General features: G+C 37.5%; 2 protein-coding genes and 1 long non-coding RNA gene across 3 annotated transcripts; all 3 read left to right on the forward strand.

Moving 5' to 3' along the window:
- Nucleotides 1-149: 149 nt before the first annotated feature.
- LOC149661003 (ATP-binding cassette sub-family C member 3-like) lies at nt 150-20,834 on the forward strand. The gene is made up of 18 exons (XM_089843647.1): nt 150-261; nt 449-507; nt 584-886; nt 3,461-3,635; nt 3,689-3,943; nt 4,472-4,675; nt 5,365-5,511; nt 5,581-5,643; nt 6,111-6,201; nt 6,621-6,991; nt 7,602-7,769; nt 10,055-11,712; nt 16,199-16,332; nt 17,095-17,366; nt 17,861-18,060; nt 18,227-18,353; nt 19,043-19,812; nt 20,476-20,834. Exons 1-18 carry the CDS (start codon nt 259-261, stop codon nt 20,585-20,587), a joined length of 5,112 nt encoding a protein of 1,703 aa, XP_089699773.1. The 5' UTR covers nt 150-258; the 3' UTR covers nt 20,588-20,834.
- Nucleotides 9,504-15,462, forward strand: LOC149661004 (uncharacterized). The gene is made up of 10 exons (XM_089842419.1): nt 9,504-9,644; nt 12,613-12,763; nt 13,031-13,112; nt 13,182-13,423; nt 13,567-13,641; nt 13,975-14,189; nt 14,285-14,499; nt 14,565-14,790; nt 14,873-14,989; nt 15,045-15,462. The coding sequence occupies exons 2-10, from the start codon at nt 12,631-12,633 to the stop codon at nt 15,096-15,098; spliced, it is 1,359 nt and encodes a 452-aa protein (XP_089698545.1). The 5' UTR covers nt 9,504-9,644; nt 12,613-12,630; the 3' UTR covers nt 15,099-15,462.
- LOC149661005 (uncharacterized) lies at nt 16,339-16,923 on the forward strand. Its single transcript, XR_016368755.1, has 2 exons — nt 16,339-16,411; nt 16,630-16,923. It is a non-coding gene; the product is annotated as an uncharacterized LOC149661005 (long non-coding RNA).
- Nucleotides 20,835-23,783: the final 2,949 nt, after the last annotated feature.

The raw sequence follows: 23,783 nt of genomic DNA on the forward strand, positions 1-23,783 counted from the left end.
TCTTAACACTAACGCAAACTATCACACTGAGATCTACCATCATGAAATACTATTTACTAGTAATCCAAGGCTTACTTTTAAAATAATATTATTTTGGCATTGTGAAAATGTGTGTTATTTCAAATCGACAAAGATGACTATTTCGGGTTTTTAATTGAAACGGTAATTTACCCTTTAGTAGTAATTACCCTCGTGTTACACACACTGAGTGACGCCTCTCCGCACTACAAAACACATGTGTACGCAATCGAAGTCAAAATGGTAATACTCCATACATTTTGTTTTAATAATCTAAGTTTGACACTGGTTACTAGGAGCTCTGGTTGTTTTTGCTTGTAGTTATTAATTTAGCTCTCAGTAAGGTTTCAATGTCATACTTATGTCGCATCTAAACCAAAATTTTCTATTAAATTCCTTATCAAAAAGATAATAATTTTCAAACATTAAGAAATCAAGGGAAGATGATGCATCATTTTGTTCACGCATGGTTCATTCATGGCTTACCAGGTAGGTATAAGTCTTTTCCCGGCCTTGTATACTTTGCACTTACTTGAAGAAGCTCATTATTTTTAACGAATTGCAGCGCCCTGTGGAATGGTTGGAAGAAAAACCTGGAGCCGTCGGATGTGTACGACTTGAATGACGCGGAGCGAGCGCTGACTGTCTCGCGTATTTTTGAAAAACACTGGAAACCCCAAACCAAGACCAAAGGTGACGGCGATGAAATGGAAATGAAACGATTTTCGGAAGAAAGAAACAGAACCAAAAATCAAAGCAAATCCATCGCTTGGCCCTTGTTGAAGTCAGTCGGGCCTTGCTTGATAGCAGGAGTGGTCTTTCAAGTTCTGTCCGACGTAGTGTCTATCGGTCCTGCCCTTTTGACAGGGTAAACAATTTCACTTTTTTAGTATTACACTGTAAAAAATGAGCGTGCTTTTGGCATTCAAAAATGATAGCGACCGTTCAATTTTGAACAAGCCTCTATTGACGCATAAAGATTTAACCATAGACATTCAATTTTCAACTAGGTGTGTTTAACGCGTTCAAAACTAACCATTAGCATTCATTTTTGAACAAACTACCGTCATATGGATCGGAAGTTAACTGTATCATTCATTTTTGAACAGCTTATATATTACCATTCAAAATTAATCTTTATCCTATTCAATTTTGAATAACCAACTTGCGCTAATGATGCGTTCAGTTATGGTCGTTATGGCGTTCAATAGATTATATCAAAAGTAAATAGATATCAAAAAGTTAATAGCGTTAAGTCAATCATACCTTCCCGCCTGCATGCTATGTAAAATGAGTATCGAGTATCACGTGGCTTGCTTGTAACCAATAGGATGTTCGCATCACGTCATAGAAGCGACAAGAGATATTGGAAAGCAGTACAAATTACTGAGCATCATGGGAGTAAATTTAGGGCAATATCATTGGTAGCCGCGCTTACGTGATGGAAAATGGCGCCGTAGTAGTGCGGGTAATTGCTGAATTATGGTAAATTATATTAAAATACTGAAGTCTAAAACTATAATTAGTTTCAAAGTGCCGCGTAAAAAACGATTTTAGTTTCGCCTTCGGTATAATAATAATAATCTGAGCTTTGTCTATGAAGGGATTTCCACACTAAGCCTGTGGCTTGTTTACAGGTGGGTCCCTTTACAATGCATAGAGGGGTGGTGGCTAGCCCCTATGCCACAGCTAACCTACAGCGCCCTATACTAACTATTACCGTTAACCTCTGCAAGTTTTGATGGAAAGGAGAAACCGGGTTAGACCGCGGAGGAAAACTCCTTTAACAAGCGGGGAGAGAACTTGCAAACTCTACGCAGAAGGATTTATTCCCAGATTTTTCACCCGGTGCCACAGTCCGGGATCGAACCCGGGATCCTCTTACTGCGAGGCGAAAGCGCTAACCGCTACGCCACCCCACCTAGTGCAATAGTATCGACTGATTATATAAATATTAAGAGCAATTTACAGGTTCAAATAACAACTTTTTGGCATTCAGACTAGGATGTTTTTGGCGTTCAAACGAGATTATTTTTGACGCTCAAACGAGAGCGTTATGGGCGTTCAAACGAGTGTGATATAGGCGTTCAAACGAGAGCGTTATGGGCGTTCATACGAGAGTTTTTTTGGGGTTTAAACGAGTGCTTTTGGTTTTAAAACAACACTAGAAAAACAGAGTTCAATGGGTATTGAAACGTGAGCGCAATTGTTCATTATTGAACAGTTTGGAAATGTCAGGCGTTCAATAAGGAAAGGTGTGCAGGATCATCCAAGATCTTGGGTATCAAAACAAAACTTTGAATAAAAATCCAATAACATCTCAACAATTTACTTGGACTTTCTTATTTACCCTGAACTAAAAATATATTTGTCTGTATATAATATTATCAAAGTAAAGGTTACGGATTATGCCGTATTTCACCATTCCCTTATATTTACATAGGCCTTGAAATCGATTGAGTGTATGTAATACATACTCCTTTATAATTTGAGGGAACTTGATAATGAACACTTTCCTTAAGTGCAATCTCTCTTCATATAATTGAACTATTATTTCATACAACGATTAATATATACGTGTTTCAAGTTAACCACCCTCAGAAGATGTACAAGCTTTAAACTCATAAGGTTTCTTCCTTATCAGTGTCTACATTTAATTCAACTCTAACTGTTAAATTTCAATGCTTCATCAAACGCTTGTCCACCATGTATTGTTAATGGTGAACTGCTCAATTTTGAATATAAGCGCTTTATCAAACTCCCCGATGCTGCTCAATAATGATTGCAAAAACATACAATATTAAACGTTCAATTTTCAAATTTGAACGGTTTCGTGCTTAAATTTACATGATATACTATCCTCTTACGCACCGTTCAAATATGAATGTGTGGGCGTTTAATTTTGAACAATAGTGTTCTGTTCAAATTTGAACGCAATGAAATTATTCAAATTTGAACGCAAAGAAAATATTCAAATTTGAACTCAAAGAAAATATTCAAATTTGAACTCAAAGAAAATATTCAAATTTGAACTCAAAGAAAATATTCAAATTTGAACTCAAAGAAAATATTCAAATTTGAACGCTAAAGCGGTACGTACCACCACAGAGTCGGGGCTATGTACGCCCATGCATTCAAAAATGAACCTCTCTTTTCTACAGTGTATAAAAAAACGTCATAGCATATTAAGTGAATATTTATGGGAAATCAATTCAAATGATTTTAACTTAAAGCGTGAAATTGAGTTCCTTTGTTGCTGTCAGTTTGTCCATTCACATGAGCAATGACATTTTCTGTTTCCGTGGGTCAGATGTCTGAATGTTTTCATTCCTTTGAATATTGTTTAAAATTAATTCATAAAGAGGTTGAGATTTCAAATTTTTGCCCAAGATCAAGTAAACTAGGGAACCGAGTTGACTAGTTTACTCACTTATGCTTTCAGTTCCATTATTGATTACTCGACGAACGAAGATCCTTTGTGGAAGGGGATTTTCTACGCTTGCCTTTATGGTTTGGCCTGTTTCGCGCAATCTTTGTTGCAAGAAGGCAGCGCCATTTTCCACACCAAACTAGGATTGAGACTCAAATCCGCCACCATGCACGTTCTGTACAAAAAAGTAAGTTAGGGTTAATCGTGATAAAAGTTCATTAATGAGATTCGTCAAAGCAGACATTTCGCTTGACGAGCAGCGATCGACGTGACCTGACAATGGGCGAAATACTGAACACGATGTACGTCGACACGAACAGATTCCAAATTCTGTCGCCGCAACTGAGTCTCTTGTGGTCGGTCCCGGTACAATTAGTACTGTGTTTCGCCTTCATGTATCGAGAACTGGGCTATTCAGCCTTTGCTGGCATCGTACCTATTCTCGTTCTTCTTCCACTGAACTATCTTAGCACCAAGAAATACAAAGAATTGCAGGTAAATGTTATGATTCTACAATGCAAGCCTAAGCTCCCACAGTGGGTGAAAGGAAGGGAGGTTAAAGATGTTAAATTTGGTTACTTCTTGTCACGTGGGTTACATTTTCTACATAGACCATTTCAATGTATCTAAGGGAGAAAGACACGGGGATAAAGCTTTACCTACCATATCACTTTGTGGCGCTTGTTCTGAAGGCTTCGGGGATCAAGAGAGTGCGCAGGAATCAACCTATTGTATGTCCCGATACTGAGAGTTGCCTACCCCCTTTTTCTACATATATAAGGTCTATTGAGTTAATTCTTCTTGACCTTTCTATAAGACAATAGATAGTAATTTCAAGCAAGTGCGGAAGGTATTGCGGTAGTGGCTTTGATTCTAGTATAAGTACCTATAATTGCGATGGACAGAATTTATGCCGCAATGTACGGTTATGAAACTCACGTGTTGGTTACGACTATAACTTTCACTACAATTTTACGACAATCAGTTTTTGTGAATGGTTTTTTTAAATATCTCATTTATTAGATTGAGTTGATGAAGCTGAAGGACAACAGAATGAAAATGATGAGCGAAATCTTGAACGGAATCCGCGTCTTGAAGTTGTACGCCTGGGAGAGATCGTTCGAAAGGATCGTTCTTGAAATCAGGAAGAAAGAAACTGCACTCATGAAGAAACAAGCCCTCTTCGAAGGAATAAACAAATTTATAACTGCTATCATACCGGTTTTGGTACGAACGTAAAATATTGCGAGAAGTATATCATTATCGATGATGGGGCTCATAGAAATGTAGAGACTTCAGCTCCGCAGTATCAAAAGTATATAGATATAAAAACAAAAAGTAAACCTCATTGAAATTCGTTCGCGCCTTTTAATATGAGAAGCCCTCTTCTATCCCAGAATAGTGTCGACCCCCCACAGCGTATGATTACCTTCCTGACCGTGGCACAGGAAACATGCCGTGAATAGGCTCATAAAGTAGCTAGTTTAGTACCTTAAATTAACGTTTGGATCGCCAACATAATGTACTACTTTCTGCAAACCTATATGACGTCAAGAAGATCTTTCCTGATTGGTTTATTCGTGAATTAGGTTGAAAGGATGGTAGTTTGCTTCTCATTTTACATGTTGTCTACAGCCAAGGGCAGAGAATGGTCAATGAAGTGTACTTTTTGCTTTTATATCTATACACTTTTGGTAGTGTTAGTGTCATCTCGTAGCGTTCTCACTCGTTTCAAAAAGGCAGACGGCCCTGAAATCTCTACGCTTTCGCCAGACTCAAGAAAGGCGATAGCGTAACATTACAACGATGTTAGAGAACACACGATGCTGTTGGTTTTTGTTAAACTATTCATCTTCAGGGCTTGCAAACTCTTCATTCATTTTGAGTTTCTATAGCTATGGTTTCTACAAATTCAGATTACGACACCGTGTTTCTCCATGTACGTATTAATCGACGACGATAACGTTCTGACCTCGAGAAAAGCTTTCGTCTCCTGGCAGTTGGTACGATTATTAGCGATGTCAATGGTCACGTTTCCGGATTTAGTAAATACACTAGTTATGGTAAGAACGGGATCAGGGAGGGTCCAAAGATAAATCTAGAATTTGCTTCTTCCACTAAATATATATTAGCTAAAACAGATTCAAGAATACGTTCTTGATATTAGTTGTTTCCCGATGATCAAAGATTTGAAAGTTAGTTTACTTCTGAGAGATTTAAACTATTAGGCCTTTATTTTTGCTACATAATTTTGAATATCAAAATAATATTTGATATAGCGAAAAGTTTCGATTTCCCCACATTACTGTGTGGTTGCCACCTAATTACCAGACGACGCAAGTATTCCCAAAATACAGGAAACCGTAGGTACAGTAAATAGGCCTAGGCTCTTGTGATTGTATCCACTTGAGCGACTCGAAGTAGCACGGCTTTAAAAGTGAGTTGGAACTTTGGGACAAGGGTATGACCTGGCACCCTTTCGCGAGCTATATATGTATATATGTTTATAATTTCAAAATTTGGCGTCAGTAAATAACCGCAACTAATTTCATGCTTTAGTGCAAAACATTTTCCCAACAATGAAGTATTGTTTTTTTGGCGGAATTGTTGCTTTTAAAACATTTAAAAAACAAACGCAAATCCACAAAATGCTTCTTTACAGACACACGTCTCGGTAAGAAGAATTGCAAACTTGTTGAGTCTTGGGGAAACCAAGCGTTACGTGGAGAAGATAGCTAGTGACGCACAATATGGTATGTCAATTTGTTATGGAATTGAATAAACGAAATGGGTCGTTTATTGTTTTCGGCAGCTATTCCTATACACAAGCAGATAAATTGAAGTTCAAAATGATTGTGGTTAAAAGGTAGAACTTGAGCGAGGAGAAAGAGACAATTGAAGGACCTCTGCTATGAAAAGAAAATATCCTACTATAATCATCAGGCTAAATCCAATAGTTGGTTTATTCCGCTGATCAAAAGGAATTCTGCCTAAACACAATAATAAAATTTTCTTGTAAACCCTGCAGTGACTAAACAATCTATTTGTAAAACAAGTCAATCAACGTGCCGTTCTTAAAGAGGAAAGCCTGAATTCGCTTTTAGATTGTTTGAAGATATTTTTGAACTCACAATTGGTTTATTTTTACCAATTTATTTCTTGAATATTTCAGCGATTATGATTGAGAAAGGAACGTATCATTGGAACTTGGACGATCCAGCGGCAGCATCTCTTCGCAACATCAATTTAAAAGTATCCCGCGGGTCGTTGGTGGCCGTGGTGGGTCCTGTTGGTTGTGGCAAGTCTTCCCTCTTGTCCGCTCTGGTGTCCGAGATGCAGAAGATGGAGGGTGAGGTGAGAGTGGCAGGGAGAGTGGGATACGTCACTCAACAACCCTGGATCCAGAACGCTTCACTCAGACAGAATATACTCTTTGTCGACGACATGGACCGGGAAAGATACGACAGCGTCATACGTGCATGCGCCCTACAACCGGACCTCGGCCAGCTACCCGCTGACGATGAAACGGAGATTGGAGAAAGAGTATGTATTATTGAAACCAACAAGATGACCCGAGGTCTAGACCATATTAGTAGGCTCATCGTTCCCCACTTAATTAGAACTTTTAATGAGAAATGAACATTCCACTAGTTCAAAATTAGCCTGTTCCTCGTTCAGTCTGGTCATATTCCTCTTGTTGTGTCTCATTTCTTTCCTCCTGACTTCCAGTCCTCTTCCTACTTTCATTTTTACCAGAAGTAAGATAAGGTACTAGAAGTATCGAGTTAACCAAATTCTACACTTGCCGAAAGTGAATATTCTTGATAACGCACCAACGGTTGGCCCTCTGGTAGCTGTTTCTGAGTTTTCCCTCCAAAACGTGAAACGCTCGCGGCGGTAGACGGTCGAACTATATTCAAGCACCCACGTCCGTGTACCGCGGCTTTAGGTTGAGGGAAAGGGGGTAGGAAATTTAGTTTAGGCGCGATGGAAGCTGCTTAAAATCCTCAAATTTGTTCACTAGTGCCAGGATCTATTACCAATGCTAGAGCACTTTACTTCTAGTCCCTTATCTTACTTCTGTTTTTACCCATAGTTCTATAGATGGCTGCTTTCATTAGTCATGCGGTCATTTTCAAATTTTCCATGATAGGGTATCAACTTGAGTGGCGGTCAGAAGCAAAGGGTCAACTTGGCCAGAGCAATTTATCGCGATCACGATGTGTATCTCTTCGATGACCCTTTGGGGGCGGTTGACTCGCACGTGGCCAAACATCTCTTCGACGAAGTCATCGGACCAAAGGGATTTCTTCGAAAAAAAGTATATAAAACTACTCTTATATTCCATGAAAATGCTCAGCTTTTATTAATTTATGGTCGATATAACGTTTCCTTTAAATCCCGGTAGTAGTTGTATATGGAGGCCTGGAAAATGATCCGTTTCTTTACTTCGAAACAAATATCTGACAATATTTATTTAAGTTGCTTAAATTTTGGTATAAATCCGTCCATTTTTAATAATAGCAGCTCGAAAAGTGAAAAACATATATGATGCTGTAAGCATGGATATGTATAAATAGTACGATTTATGGATTTTCAACTAGGCCAAAAGGCTGGCCAACAAATATGCCTCTATATTGATTCCGAAGTAGTTATGTCACGTGGCGAAAAGGAACTACACTGCAAATTATAAAACCACTTTTGGATCACTAGGGTACACTCTTAGCTCACTCGGAGTGGTCCAGGAGTGATCTCATAGTGTTTCGTTTGTGTTCTAACTGTGAACTAGGTTTAATAGAAGTGATGCAACAGTGTTCCCTTGTGAACTTTTGTGATCTATGTATGTTCAATCGCTTTTTGAAATCATATCTCACATGAAGATCACTAGCCTACAAATTTGGATCGTATTGAGATCACTATCTGGGTATAATTTAAGAACACACATCGAACATAGCTATGATCTAGTTGCGTGCTTTAAGCAGAAAGAAAAATTATTTCAGAATATACGATGTCACTTCCTAAAAACTTTAAATAATAATCTCACAGAAATATATTGCAGGCCTATTCCATTTTATAACGTATGGTAATACTTCAATATCGAAACCAAACTAAATTGTTCGATTCCTTAATGGTTATAATTTCCCTTTCCAGAGGAGCTATAAAAACCTTTCAGTAAAAACGTTAGGCGTGCGTATAGTGAGTGGAAGAGATATAGATCAGCTGGAAATGGAAATTTACCAATATAAGAGGGGGTCGGATATTTAAACGAAATCAAATACAGTTCAATTTCAATTATAATAAATCACTGAAAGGCAATCCTCGAAATTTAGCTAAAAATGCGTGAAATATTTTAAATTTCAAAATGACTATCAATTTATTTAATTATAAATCAAGCGTTAATTTTATGATTGTCCGATCCTTTCATAGAAAACTTGAAAGAATTCTCGGAACCCCATTGCTATACTAAGATTGAAATGGTAGTGAGGAATAGCTAAGGCGTATGGATTTATAATGTATAATTTCATAGGAAAGAAAATAGCGTCTCTAAATTCCAACTGAAACCAAGTATACCATGTTACTACTGCGCTATATTCCACCCTCTCAAATCACAATGTAAACACGTGGTTTGGGGAAAACTTCACCTGTACACCCCTCCCTTTTTGGAGCAAAAAACTATAAAAAAAGAGGTATCGTAAAGTGTTGCCAGATGAGAAGATTGTCGCCCAATTGGGCTTTTTTTAGAGCTTAATGCGGGGTAAAACAAATATACTATTATGAAAAAATATCAGAGGAATATAATTCCTTTTTAAATATCTTTTGTCAAATTGAGTGCCTTTCTTCAAATAAATGGGTTAAAATTGGATAATTTTTGATTAAAGAAACATTCTTAAGTAGCGGTTGATTGTGCTATTTCATACGTGCAATTTTAACTGGCAACTTTTTCGGTCTTTACCGTGCGTTGCCCTCTCCCCCGAAGTAGTGTTGAGAGAGAGAGGCAGCGCCTCGTGTCCCATCGTCCCATTAAATTTTCCACAAGTTCAAGGGAAAGTTTGTTTACTTTAGTATCTGGACAAGTTTTTTTTAAATTGGTCGTATCTCGGATGTGCTTCGTGCTTGCTTTTTCGAATATTTAAGGCAGTTAATCTAATTAATCTAATATTTACGAACTCGTTAAATTCTACGTAATAATTTTTTGGTAAGTGTCAATTTGTCTGATAATTTTAATTAAAAAAAAGTATTTTCTCCCCGGATATATACCAAGGCTTATGGTATATAATGGGCTTTGTTTATTGTTTTACGGGCGAATGGTAGTGAATATTAATATTATTTTTACCATGAAGTTCACAATAACGTGTTCCTTACTAAAACTAGATTTTCCAATAGGTACAGTAATGTCAATTGGGCCTAGTGTTAAAAATTTAATTATTTTCGTTGCCATAATGTAATTTTTGGGATTGCTTTTATCATATGTGGAATTTTGTGTTTATATTGATTTTGTCATAAAATTGGCTCATATTTGTTTTAAATATGGCGGCTATCAATAATAATGATATTAAATGCCCAATGTGCTGCTATCGAACAGCAAGCACTCACCGTCTAAATCAGCATGTTTTAAGCCTACATCGGAATGAAAGCTCCTTCAGCGTGGCTTGCAAACTATGTCCCTATAAATCAACTAGTTACTCAGCATTCAAAGTACACTGTAGTCGTCAACATAGGCATGTGCAAGAACCTGAGCCTGAGAATAATGATTTAAATTATAATAATGAGGGTGGGGAACTAAATGATATGGAATTTGAATTGGATACATCGATAAGTAACAGTGATAATGAAGATGATTTTAGAATACAAAGGCGAGATGTACCAGAACCAAGCAAAAGGTCTATTGAGAAATCCTTTGGGTATTTCTTTTTAAAATTAGAATCAACCCGTGGCATAAGCAAAACTACTTTAAATATTATTGCTGAGGAAATTAATGTTCTTAATATTGAAATTCTTTCCATCTTGAGAGAAAATATTTGTGCTGAAATTGAAAGCAATGGGATAGTTAATTTTAATGAAGCTCGCTATGACAGCATGTTTAATTTCACTTCCAAATTGAATCACATGAGATCGGATGCTTCTAGAATGAAATATTATGGTCGTACGTTTAACTTACTGGAAAGCATTCCTGTGTACTTAGGGAAAAAAACTAAAAGGAAAAACGGTAGATTATCCCGTAAAAATATTTATGGATATTCAATCCCAATTTTGTGCAGTTTACGAGCGTTAATTAGAACCCCTGACGTAAATTTCTGGATGCAAAACTCTCACGAAAGTCAAGGGCCACTCATGAGAGATTGGTGCGATGGGGAGTACTATAAAGAGAATAAGATACCACTTTCTACTTGTATTCAAATTATTTTGCACGTGGATGATATTGAAACTGTTAATCCAATTGGCGTTCACAGGAAGATCCACAAGTTGACAGTATTTACGTATGAAATTTGTAATATTCCGCCGCAATTTAGATCGAAATTACACACAAAACAGCTTCTTGCTATTGCTAGATCATCTGATATTAGGAAGTACGGTATGGGAAATATTTTATCTGATTTTATAGAAAGTATGAATAGCTTTAAAAATGGTATAGACTTGTTTGGTAATGGTAAAATTTTCACCGCTGTTCTTGTGGGAACTCCAGCAGACACCCCTGCATCAAATCAGTTGTGGGGCTTCAAAGAAGGGGTGGCCTTTGCAAAAAAATGTTCCCGTACTTGCCTCGGAGAGCGACCGAAAATTTGGAGTAGTTTCATGGAAAACGATTTTCAACTAAGAACAACTACAGATCATTTAGATATGTGTGAGATTTTAGATGAACTAGAAAGTGTGGGTGCAAGAAAACGCTGGAGCAAAGAGTACGGAATAAACTGTCTATCGCCGTTATTTCATATCAAAGATATTTCACTTGAAATAGCGGTACACGATCCGATGCACGTTCTGTTAGAAGGAGTTTTATTTGTTGAGTTGAAAGCTATGCTTCAAAACTTCATAAACGAGGAAAAAATGTTTTCACTTGACTGGCTCAATGGACAGTTGGAAATTTTTCCATACTCATATTTAAAAATTAAGTCAAAGCCAACTTTGTTTGACCAATCTTGTCTTTCGGAGAAAGGAAATATTTCCCTATCAGCCTCCGCGTCATTGGCTCTAATCGAAGTTCTACCATTCATTTTAGCACAGAAAGTTCCTAATGACAATGCGAAGCTTTCAAACTTTGTCTTGTTAGCAAAAATTACACATATGTGCACATCCCCATATGCTTTAAATGATACCATAATGGAGCTCGAAGCAGCTATTAAATATCATCATGAGACGTTTTTAGTTCAGTACCCAGACATTAATTTAAAGCCCAAGTTTCATTTTATGATTCACTTTCCTAACCAAATTAGGCATTTTGGGCCACTAAGACACCATTGGTGCATGCGCTTTGAAGCACATTTCAGTGTGTTTAAAGGAAGGAAATGGGGATCTTTTAAAAATATTTCACTCAGCATGATAAGATATCATCTTTTAAGAAATTGTTTTTACCAAAACAACTCTTCTGCTGACCCAAACCCAAATTTTTTGTATGCTTGTGATGATGTTAAGGTCACAAAAGAAGTTTTTATAAATGATCTTGAACCGTGCACAAGAAATCTAATTTTACCGTTCATCGGCGATGGTAAAGTTTTTTTAGTAACAAATTTAAAAATTCAGGGTTTTCTCTATATGAATGAAATTGGCATTTCTTTAAATCGGTTAGAGGACAAATGTCAGTCTTTAGCTGTGGTAAAATTAATTTTAGCCATAGGAAAACGATATTTTTTCATCTTGAAGCAGGCTGAAATTGTGCAATACGCAAAACACCTGAACGCATTCGAAATTTTAATTACTGATACAGAGTTAGTTATTCAATGGGATGACCTTCATTGCCCATGGCCGCTTTCAGTTAGGTACTATAATGACAGATGTTATATGCTTAACAAATATTCTTGTTACATGCCTGACCATTAATTATGCTCTATTTTTGAACCAAAATTCCATAAATTTACAACAAAAAAAAATGAAACATTAAATTGCACATATGAAAAATATAAAATCCCGCATTACAATGTGGTATATGAAAATAATTGAATGACCAGGTATAGGTATAGAGGAAAATGTTAGACCGTAGAGGTATAGGAAGAGGCCCGTGTAAGGAATGTGACGTAGGAGATTGCGAAGAGTATGAAATAAATGGGAACGAAAGTAACTGCCAATACTGTGGATGCCCACCCACTAAACATGAGAAACGTACGTATATTACGTAGGCCTATACATAGTTTTTGCTAAAAGGGCTGGTGAAAATTCCTTCCTTCACTGGTAGCCTTCAACAGTGCAGTGTTGTCAGGCCGTCTCTGAGCCTAGCTATTCGAGCACCGATTCATTCTGAACTGCTATAGCCCTGGCTCAGCAGAGCCAGGGTGACATTGGGGGAACTGCAAAAACCCTTTAGTTAAAACTATGTATATGCTTTAGGTATAATGCTTGTCACATTTCAGATTTTACATTTCTTTATAGTCATTTTAAGAAATGGTAACAACCATGTTATTCAAAAAACTAATTACACTAACTCGGGAAGCAAAGAGACCAAAGATGGCAAGTGCACACACTTTTATTTAAAACTATTTTAAAGCTGAGACTTACAATTCTCAAAATAAATTCTAGGTAGTAATAACCATATTCAGGTGCTTGAGCAATCAAACTTCTCTTCTGATATTGGTAACGTTCTCAAGGTTACTAATTCGGAGCTAAGTAAGAGTCTCGGTAGTTCAACAGATATTCATGAGAAGCTTGACACTTTTTCTATAGGTGCAAGCAATGATTTAGCAAATGTGGAAAGTCCAATTGTTTCGTCAGTCGTTGAAAGTGACATAACTAACTTTAGAAATCCTCGTGCCAATATAGCAGAAGGTATTTATTAAAATTGTCTTTTATGTATTTAGTCAATATGTTCGTAAATTTCCAATGTAGTTAAAGTTTTCAAAGACATTAATTGAACCTGGTACGAATTCAATAAAAATTTAATTTACTACAATGCTATCGTTTCTAAATAGGTCCAATTAATGATTTAAAAAAGGCTGATAGTCCTAGTATCTCTTCTACCATTGAAATTGATAAGTCTAAAGAAGGTAAATCTATATAAAGTTAAAACCCATATCAGGGTGACTAGACTTCTTTTATTTCTTACTTTTTAATTGTTATCCTGTAATTTCCTATAATTGTTTTCTCATATATTTTCCTACAATTTTGATATTATTTATCCTACATTTTCCTAAAGTTTTGCTTTTTATTCTAGATAAGCCAATATTTTTGCCACTATTCAAGCGATGTTTTTAATTAAAAGCTTTCAATTAACTTTTCTCTAATTTACTTTTAAATTTACTTTTTTCCCTGTGCAAATTTTTAATTATTTCTCTGGTCATAACATATAAGCGAAAGTATACAAAATTATTTGTTTGCAGCAGAGATTGAGCTACCAACTTTCTCCCCACTTGTCACAAGCGCCCTCCTAAACAAATGTGTTACGGAAAAGGGATACTGGACCGCTTTTATATCGGAATGCGCTTTGCATTGGGTAAATGACTCAAGAATTTGCAATCAAATGACTTATCAAATTATTGGGAAAAGGATGGTTGAGAAGTACGAATGTCTCAAAATGTCTGGAAATACTCCGTGGGTAAGTATATAAAATAGCAATCCGAATTTAAGTTTAAAGTAAAACCATAATCTTAGTATATAATCTAACGATATTTACATTGAATTGAAACGTAGAAAGAGTTCACAAAATGTTTGAGTCTAAAAATCAGAAAGGAACGAGGGAAACAAAGAAGATCACAAGATGACGCGTCACTTAACCAAGCAAAAGGATTTATGAAAATTGTAGCAGTATCTGTTGATACTTCTAGCACAGAACAATTAAGTAATGGGGTAGTTCCTACAGTTGTTACTACCAAAACTGTAAAAACGCCAAAATCTAAGCCAATTAGGTAATCTTAAGCAATGCATTTTTATTGTTGAAAAAATAACAAAAAAGTATTTTATTTTAACTCAGCTACTCTCGAGACAATTTTATTGGCGAAATTCTTGATGAAGATGACATTAAACAATTAACTGAAAACATCAAGAAAGAATGGGAAAAGAAAAAAACAGATTGGGGCACCATCAAGGCACTACTTCGGCAGTCATACCCTAATCGCACTTTTTTCTTGAAAAACCAAAAAGAATTTTCAATTGCGCCGTTTCTTACTCTTTACCCATGTTTTGAAAATGGCAGAGCGGTAAGCGGTCTTTTTGAAATTAATGCTACGCAGATAGGCCTTATAATAAAAGGTTAAACTAAAAATTTCAACGTTTTTTTAGTTTTTGTACGAGCTACGCCTAACACTTGGAACTAAGGTCTATGATGAGTTTTACAAAAATGTTGAGGTGTTTGTCAACGCAATAATGGAGTTTTCAAAGGAATCCTTGACTGCAAAGGTAAATTATGTCGCATTTTGGTAAATGTGCCTTGCAAATGTTATTGTTTTTATAGAATGAAAGAAAAAAGTTTCAAGCATGGAGCATATTTAAAAAAAAGTTGCTGTAACGCAATCGAAGGGCATCAAATCTCTTCCAATTATAAAACAAGTGAAGACGGAAGAATTTGACGATATAATACTGGAAATGTTAGAGGGTCCTCCCATGGCTGTAATAAGCTTCGCGGGCAATGAACCTAAAGATTGCGCCATACTTGGACTTGGACTTAAAATACATTTGGCAGAAAAATACATGGAATTGACGAATGTCATAAGTCTGCTTATTGCTATATATTACTCTTTCGAGATTAATTACCCGAAAGAGTATTTACAAACAATGGCTCTAGCAACCAAGCTAGTATTGAAGGATAACTACTATAAATTGGCTTCCAAGGCGGTTAAGGTTGAAGTAGAATTAATGAAAATTTGGAACAAAATTTGATATACACGCTTTGCTGAATGAAATAAACTGATTTTGAATTTATTTGAAAATTATGTTTTTATGATTCAAAGTATAGGGTTAGGAAAATTAAACTTTAGGAACTTTTAGAGGATTGGCCTATGTGGAAAATGAATGGGTAGAGGGTGTAGAGGTAGATCACTCGGTGGTCGTATCGAAAAAGATAAGTGATCTCAAAGTGATTTCCTAAATTTGCAGTGATCTAAATTAGTTACGCTAGTGATCCTAATGCACACCAATAGATCACAATTTAAGATCACTTTGGTGCACTACTAGATCTCATATATTAAATTTTAGAACACTAAAGCACATATTTAAATCGCTTTTGGCTCGTGTGTTTCTAGAGTTCTGCAAGCGCTGAGTGATCTAAAACTGTTACAGTATATAGGGATCTTAAAGTGTCTTAAATGTGTTCTCAATATGTAGAAAAAGTTTCCAGTGTATATATCTCTCCGTAGAATCCCGTGTGGTGGGTTTGAAAATTCACCTATGCGCAGAGAGAAAAGTTACCAATTTACTTCTCACTCAAGGTTTGGGGGAGGGTTAAAAGTCATTTTTCTCTCTCCTCAACTGCGCCTAAATAAAATGTCTTGTGGAAGGTAAGCGATGGAAATTCTTCAGACCCTGTATTTATACATATCCATGTTGTAAGTGACTTGCAAACAAACCCTTTTGAGTCTTTTGCTTTTGAAAGCTGCTTCTGTTTTGTAGTTCTTTGGTCAACAATTACTATTTCAATCTCTTGCAGACGAGAGTTTTGGTGACGCACAACTTGAGCTTCATCCGAGAAATGGACGAGATCTTCTTCATGAACAACGGTCGAATCATCGAGAGGGGAACCTATGGCGAAATCATGAGTGGTCTGGGAATGGCCAGAGATTATTTCAGTCAACACATGAACGACGATGACAAAGTTGAAGCGTCGTGAGTAAATATGCAATTATATCTACACTATCTATAGCCAGTACGTAGTAGAAAAGCGAAAAAACTTTACGCCTAAGTCATAGCCATTAACTGTTCCAAGCAACAGCCATTTGGCCTGCACTATTTGTTGAGATAGCTCTTATTTTAAAGTTCTGGAATTGTTTCTTTTAAGGTGAACAAGCCTTATTAATTTATGAATTTTGGTAACGCAATTTTAGTGGAACTTCAAATATCAAAGCTGAGAGGCTAATTCGTGCAACCGAAGGAAAAGCCTCACATGAAGATGAGGCAAAGCTCATGACTAAAGAGACACTCAAAGAAGGAAACGTATGCGCTCTATAATATACGAGGAGAGTTTGGACGTTTCTTGTCTTCTTGAGAACTAAAACTCTCCACACACATATTTTTCCTCGTGATAATGTTTTTGCGCATTTTCAGATATCCTTATCACAATACAAACAATATTTTAAAGCCTACGGTATAACATGGTACGCGATCTTCGAAACATTAATCACCGGTGTTGTAGTCCTTAATTTCACGTCAGTGTACTGGCTGTCTTTGTGGTGCGCAGACTCCAAGAAAGATTTTCAAGCAAACCTAGACTTAAAGGCAACCCGTATAGTGGTCTTAGTCGCTCTTGGTCTAACCCAAGCCATTCAAACATTTTTGTACGTTATCATCAGCGTTCTTCGCTGTCTACGAGCTGCAAACTGTCTACATGGGAAAATGCTCGATAGCGTATTTCGCTCTCCCATACGACACGACCCCCCTTGGAAGGATACTCAATCGCTTCTCCCAAGATATCGACGCCCTAGACCAGCAATTTTCTCCGATGTTAAGAGCAACCAATGTCGGATTGATATTTTTAGTTGTTTACACCTTAGCTATTGCAATATATTTACCGTTATTCATAATTCCCTGCATTGTCGTGTTCGTTGGATACCATTTACTTCAGGTAGGAACTCGATTTTAGTCTTCTGTCGTAAGTAATTATCCGGTATCACTCTCAATTATTAATTGTTGTGGTTTAACACAGAATTCGTAACGATTATGGGGTAGCCACTTTTGATTTTTAGTAATCTGGGGGTTGGTTGCATTGGAGGCTATGGTAAAATAGAAAACATAAAAATAAACATTTAAAAAAGGCTATATTATTTTGGACATTTAATGATCTTAATACGCATCACAAGATTTTTTGAGAAGTTTTATTATGCGTAGAAAATCCCTAAAAGCGACGGGAAAGATGACTTGGTGCCACAACTTCTTAACCCAGCGAAATAACATTCCTTGAATTATTAAATCTTAAAATGTTTTGTCTTTTACGTATTTTATTGCAACATGTTGTAGAAGGCACCCGCATTTTAACCGCGGAGTGCTCGGGCCCACTTCTGGAATGAATTACTTCAGAATATATCATTTAAACCGAAGCTTTTCCCATATATTTGACAGCGTTTCTTGATGTCGAGCAATCGTCAATTCAAGCGAATAACCAGCCTGAGAAATTCCTTCTTGTTTTCACATGTGGGAGGATCAGTGGCTGGCAGCACTGTCATCAGAGCGTGTGACGCCGGACAGAACTTCGAAGGACACTTTTTAAAACTGATCGACGAATGCACTGCCGCTAACTACATAATGAACATGGCACAAAGGTTAATTTTGCAATTGCGTCAATAAAGCCCGGTTTCAATCGCGTCCTTTTCGTTTTGGGATGACAGCCTTTTATCAGCATCTACACTTCATTATTACCTTTGGGTTGAAACCTTAATGTGGATGCAAAGTAATTCGAACATTCAATGAAATGCAATTTCTTTCCAGATGGCTGACAGTACGACACAATATCTTGAGCAATTGCTTGATGTTTTGCACCGCAATTTTCATCATTTTGAGCAAAGAGTCTCTGTCATCTGATTTTGTAGGATTGCTCTTGGCTAATGCCGATCGGGTAAGTGGAGACGAAGCCAGTATGTCAAAATATCAGCTGGTTTTTCTTTTAACTCTTGAACCTAGCTTGATTGTGAAACATCTTAAAAGTGGGACGAATAGAAAGGACTAATTAACAAAGAGATCGAATTGCATGCGGGGGTTTGAATGACTGATTAAATGAGCAAAATATCACAGCAACCAGGTTTTAGCGACAATGTAATTTTAAACCTAGGGCCGCATTTTTGTATGTTTTTCTTTATTTTTGTAGAATGTAGAAGCTATAGTTTGAATAACATTCTGATACGTTTTCAAGAAACCGTTTAATTGTCATTTCATGACATGGCACTGACAAGCTTTATTACTTTTTCGAGTGACGATAACGTCACGGAGAGGTACTATAATGCATGTGTAATGTAACACCTCCTGGAAAGAGGGTACGAAATTTAGGAAACGTGCATGACCAGGCACCCTATCCCCTACTTGATCGGAACTTTTGTTTTAATTTGTATACTTTTGGTGAAATATCATTATCTTTACACTTTCGTCTTTATCAGGTCATATTTATGAATGAAATATATTATTGTTGTTTTTTTTTGAATTTATATGTCTAACGAAAAATTCCCTTGAATTTAGATAGTAAATCACCAAATTGCGCTAATTATTCATTTTCTGCAAATTAAGTACTAATTTAATATTTTGATCTAACAGCTTGTGCAATACCTGAAATTCTTCATCGCTGGCTCTACGGTTTTTGAATCAAATCTCGTCTCCGTAGAAAGAGTTGACGAATACTGTCGTTTGAGGTCCGAGGCCGAGTGGGAGAAACCAGAATCTCAACCACCTGCTGACTGGCCTCAAAGAGGACAAATCATATTCCAGAACTACAGCACCAAATACCGCGAAGGATTGGATTTGGTCTTGAAGGACATTGATGTCGGTATTGAGGCTGGGGAGAAGGTGGGCGTGGTGGGGCGGACAGGTGCCGGAAAGTCGTCGCTGACGCTGGCGCTCTTCCGTCTCATCGAACGGGTGCGCGGTCAGATCGTCGTAGACGGAGTGGAAGTGGAGGGATTGGGCTTGTCCGATTTGCGTTCGCGATTGACCATCATCCCCCAAGAGCTCGTCCTCTTCTCGGGCACGCTCAGACTCAACCTGGATCCTTTCGGGCAAAAAGACGACCAGCAACTGTGGGCCGCCCTGGAACACTCGCACCTGAAATCCTTCGTGACATCACTCGAGCAGGGACTGGATCACCCTGTGGCCGAAGGAGGTAACAACCTGAGCGTCGGTCAGCGTCAGTTGGTCTGCTTGGCTCGAGCCTTGTTGAGGAACACCAAGATCCTGATCTTGGATGAAGCGACGGCCTCGGTCGACATGGACACCGACGATCTCATTCAAGAGACCATCAAGAAGGAATTCGCCAACTCTACCATCATCATCATCGCCCACAGAATAAACACCATCTTGGAATACGACAAGTTGGTTTACCTACCTATTAAGGCTAGTTCTCACTTGGCAAATAGTCGCGGCGAATTAATTTTTCGCGTGGCGAAAAAAACCGGCGATATTTTAGTCGCTGGTGGAGTGGTTCTCATTGGGCGCGAAATTTAAAAAACGCTTCAGCAGGCCGAGCGCTATTTTACGCGTCTTAAGCCTAAAAATTCAAACTTGTATTCTATTTAAAAATGAACCAAGTTATTTTCTTGTCCTCCTTAAAAGAATTTTTGGCAAAACCATATTTATCTAATAGAAACATAATCAATTTTAGCTAGCGTACGTATTTCGCTCTTAAAAAATTAAATAAGAGGCGTGAAAACTTGCCTAAGTTTACCTCTTATTTTCATGGAGATCAGAATATATATATATTAGAATTCAATGGCTATTTTCACCAAGTGACCAAGGCTTAAAATTGGCGACGTAGCGCACTCCCCCGTCCCACTACCTGAACCTGATTGGCTGAAGTATTTTTCGCCGAGCGTGACTCTTTAGGGCGATTTTGACGGCGAATTGAAGAAAATTCGCTTATTTTATTCGCCGGTATCAAATCGCGTGGCGAAAAATGCATTTTTTCGCCAAGTGAGAACCAGCCTTTAAACCGGCTTAAAATGATTGGCTAATTTATGTTACTTAACTCTTCTTAGGGTGATGGTTCTCGATCAGGGCCGAATTGTGGAATTCGACTCTCCAGTTGCTCTCTTGAAGAATGAGCAATCTATGTTCTACGATTTGGTGAAAGATGCCAAAATAATCTAGATCACTTTTAAATTAAAAACGTTTAATGTTATGTACAGTTCGTTTCCAATATAGCAACGTCACTTGATGGTCTTTACTAAGTAATCAGCACATTTTAATTGTCTCAACTAGTTAAGACATCTATAATCCTTGTGTTAGTAATTGATCAGAGCAAATTCTTAAACGTTTTCATCGAAAATAATGTTAATAATACACTCTTAACAGATGAAATCAAAAAGTTTTTAATGGAATCAAATTAAAAAAATAAGTTTCATTATGTATTCATTTGCTCATCGTGATTTAACACTACGTCTAACGCGTTTTAGATTTCTATGCTCTTTATTAATTCGCTTGATTTACTTCAGCTTGTATTTAAGCAATTTAGTTCTTCGCTGTAATCGGTGATAGTCTCGCTTTGTTTACATAGAAAAATAGAAATATTTGACTTTCAATATCAAATTTATACCAAACCACAGCGATTGACAAATAAATCGGTCTACTCTAGGCCCCAAAATAAACACAGCAGTCTTACTAAACATGAATGAAATTTGTTCTCCAAATTGTTTTGATAAGTTATCTAATGCGTTGTGTATCAATGACAGGAGCCGATAATAGATTTATCTAACTTTATTCAGTGCTACAGAGAGTAGTGAGTTACTGTAGGCCCAATAGGTCAGCCTAGATTACAGCCTGGGTGACGCCCTATTGTGAGGTTGTCTACTGAGATAACGGTTAGATCATAGATTAGATTACAGCGAGTAGTCGAGGCTAATACTCGCGAATAGTCGAGGCTAATACTCGCGAATAGTCGAGGCTAATACTCGCGATATTTTAAATGGACACTCGCGATATTTTAAGTGGACACTCGCGATATTTTAAGTGGACACTCATAGTTTACAGGCATGAGACACAATGAGACCATTCAGATAAAGCGACTTAGAGCGTAAAATCGTCCGCTATTTTACGCTCTAAGTTGCCTGGTCTCCTTGTGCAAATGGTATGAATCCTCCTTGCGTGTAAACTATATATAGTTAGAATATTTTTTCAAACTTCGTCTTTATAAAAACTTTGTAAGGATTCAATGTATATTGATGGAGGGGTCGGACGTTTTGGGAAAAGTGTACGGGATTTCGAAATCCAATTTGATTTCTTCGGATTTTGTTGGATTTCATTTGAGTTCGTCGGATTTTTTTGAGTTCAAAATTCAATAAAATCCAACGGATTTCTTCGGATTTTGCCATTTTTCCCGTGATTTGGTCAAATTCTGCAATTTTTTTCCGTGATTTCGACAGATTTTGGGATATTTCCCTTGATTTTGTTGGATTTTGAGGTTTTTCCCGTGATTTCCTCGGATTTTGTGATTTCTTTTGATTTTGGATTTCCTGAATTTTGTAATGGATTTCGCGATTTCTTTACTGATTTCGTTGCTTATTTCGGAATTTTTATGGGATTTCCAGATCAGCATTGATTTCGGATTTTTAAAGTTGAATTTTGCGGGTAGCGTACCGTTGGCCGACCCCTCGGTATTGATCCTGACTTTCACTAGTCTTACAACTTCAGAACCAGTTTTTGTACCTATACATGTACATAGACAAGACTTTAGCAACCAGGGTTTTCTATACAATGTTGTCATTCCTTCTGGTATAACCAGGGCTAATCATATAGCTGTTAATCTGCCAGCTTCAAGAGAGAAAGGGTGTAGCGCTTCAAACTATTGTAGCTAACAATCGCGACATGTTTGGGAGAGAATAGGTGGGCTAAAGACATATTTTCTACAATTTAGGAAAGAAGAAAAAACGTATGCTAAACTAGAAATAGCACCTTAAAGTGTCATGGCCGCTGTATCCCGCGAGTATTGAATGGGGCAGGCATTCCTCAAGTTTATGTGGCATTCTTTGTAAACTTTATAGCGTATTGACAAACTGTATAGCCTTAAAAAATGGTTGGGTACTGTACAACCTTAGCACGTTGGAAACCACATGGAGTATTGCAAAACACATTTGGTCTTCGTTGGCAACATCGAATGATAGATAATACCAGGTGAGAATTAGCAAGGTTGATGCATGTATACGTCCTTATTGGCATTATAGTGGGTAGAGGTTGTGGACTGGTTGCTTCGTTATTTTGAGTGGGGTAAGGGTGTGATGGCGTTGGACTTCCTCGTGTTGGAAAATGTTTACGACGGCTCGCTAAAAGCAAGGAGGTTGTGTAAGAGAGAAGACTCGTTTTGGAAATGAGCAGTTAAAAAAACATGCATCGGCGCGTAAGCTGTTGGTAAAGGCGCGCGTCACGTGATCGATCTTGCAAACGAGGAATATTCAAAATTACAAAAAAGCACATGAGGCTAGAGGAAGGGGGCTTGAACGCATGGGCGAGAACGTACGCTCTCTTGCCGTGAGCGGGTAGTGGTAATCATCGCAACTGGGGAATACCACAGTGTAATTTTATGAACTGGGGACTACGTACATATTGTCTGGCTCTGAACCTCCTCTCTTATAAATCATCCTGGCTACGAGAAAGCTACGGTATCTATCGTATAGACCATTTCGGAAATTACATACATAAACACCTACGCAAAGTGGCGAGGCCGCTATTGCGGTATCATCCTTGGTGCCAAGAAACCCCGCTAGATTCAGGGCGAGTTGGCCTCCCGCAAGGAGTGAACTCGAGCTCATTCTGGCGACTGGCGTCTCTTCTTGGCTTTGGCTCGCCATAGGAAATGAGAACTTGCGAATTATTTTCAGATTTGGGGTGTTGTGTGTGTTGATTGCCAGTTGCACGAAGATTGTGAAATACCGATTTGGGACGATAATGATTTAAAGTTGGTCTTGTTAACGAAGCTTTTGGTAGCGGTTTGTAAACGTCTAAATATTTAGATAAAGAGCTGGATTTGTTTATGGCTAGCATTCAGAGAATAAATTTATTGTAATTGGCTTCTTTGAATTACAACATCAGTGGGTGGATATTTGGGGATAATATGACGGCAATTTTAGGGAAGATGGCGTTTTGCGTGAAATTTGATTACAAGTTGAACGAGCCACGGTATTGAATGATGGGTAGTGTTTCAAGGACTGGGGAGCAAAATAAGTGGCATGACAAAAATACAGGTCTAACAGAACTTATTTGACGATCGGTAATTATGGTTTGGACCCTTGAGAATTGGATGTTGAAAAGTGCTCCGAAAATGATATTGTTGGAATAGTATTTTGACGGCAAA

The sequence above is a fragment of the Phalangium opilio genome, unplaced genomic scaffold (genome assembly GCF_054372755.1).
Source record: "Phalangium opilio isolate 3A_F unplaced genomic scaffold, DU_Popi_V2 ptg000070l_1, whole genome shotgun sequence".
NCBI classification, from domain to species: domain Eukaryota; kingdom Metazoa; phylum Arthropoda; class Arachnida; order Opiliones; family Phalangiidae; genus Phalangium; species Phalangium opilio.

Excerpts from the sequence above, each read along its gene's own strand:
- LOC149661004 (XM_089842419.1), top strand. The coding sequence starts at position 12,631 with ATGTTAGACCGTAGAGGTATAGGAAGAGGCCCGTGTAAGGAATGTGAC. Across the intron at positions 14,190-14,284 it reads TGTCTGGAAATACTCCGTGG|AAAGAGTTCACAAAATGTTT; the intron begins GTAAGTATATAA and ends ATTGAAACGTAG. Across the intron at positions 14,500-14,564 it reads CCAAAATCTAAGCCAATTAG|CTACTCTCGAGACAATTTTA; the intron begins GTAATCTTAAGC and ends ATTTTAACTCAG.
- LOC149661003 (XM_089843647.1), top strand. Across the intron at positions 4,676-5,364 it reads CTGCTATCATACCGGTTTTG|ATTACGACACCGTGTTTCTC; the intron begins GTACGAACGTAA and ends CTACAAATTCAG. Across the intron at positions 11,713-16,198 it reads AAGCTTTCAAACTTTGTCTT|TTCTTTGGTCAACAATTACT; the intron begins GTTAGCAAAAAT and ends TCTGTTTTGTAG.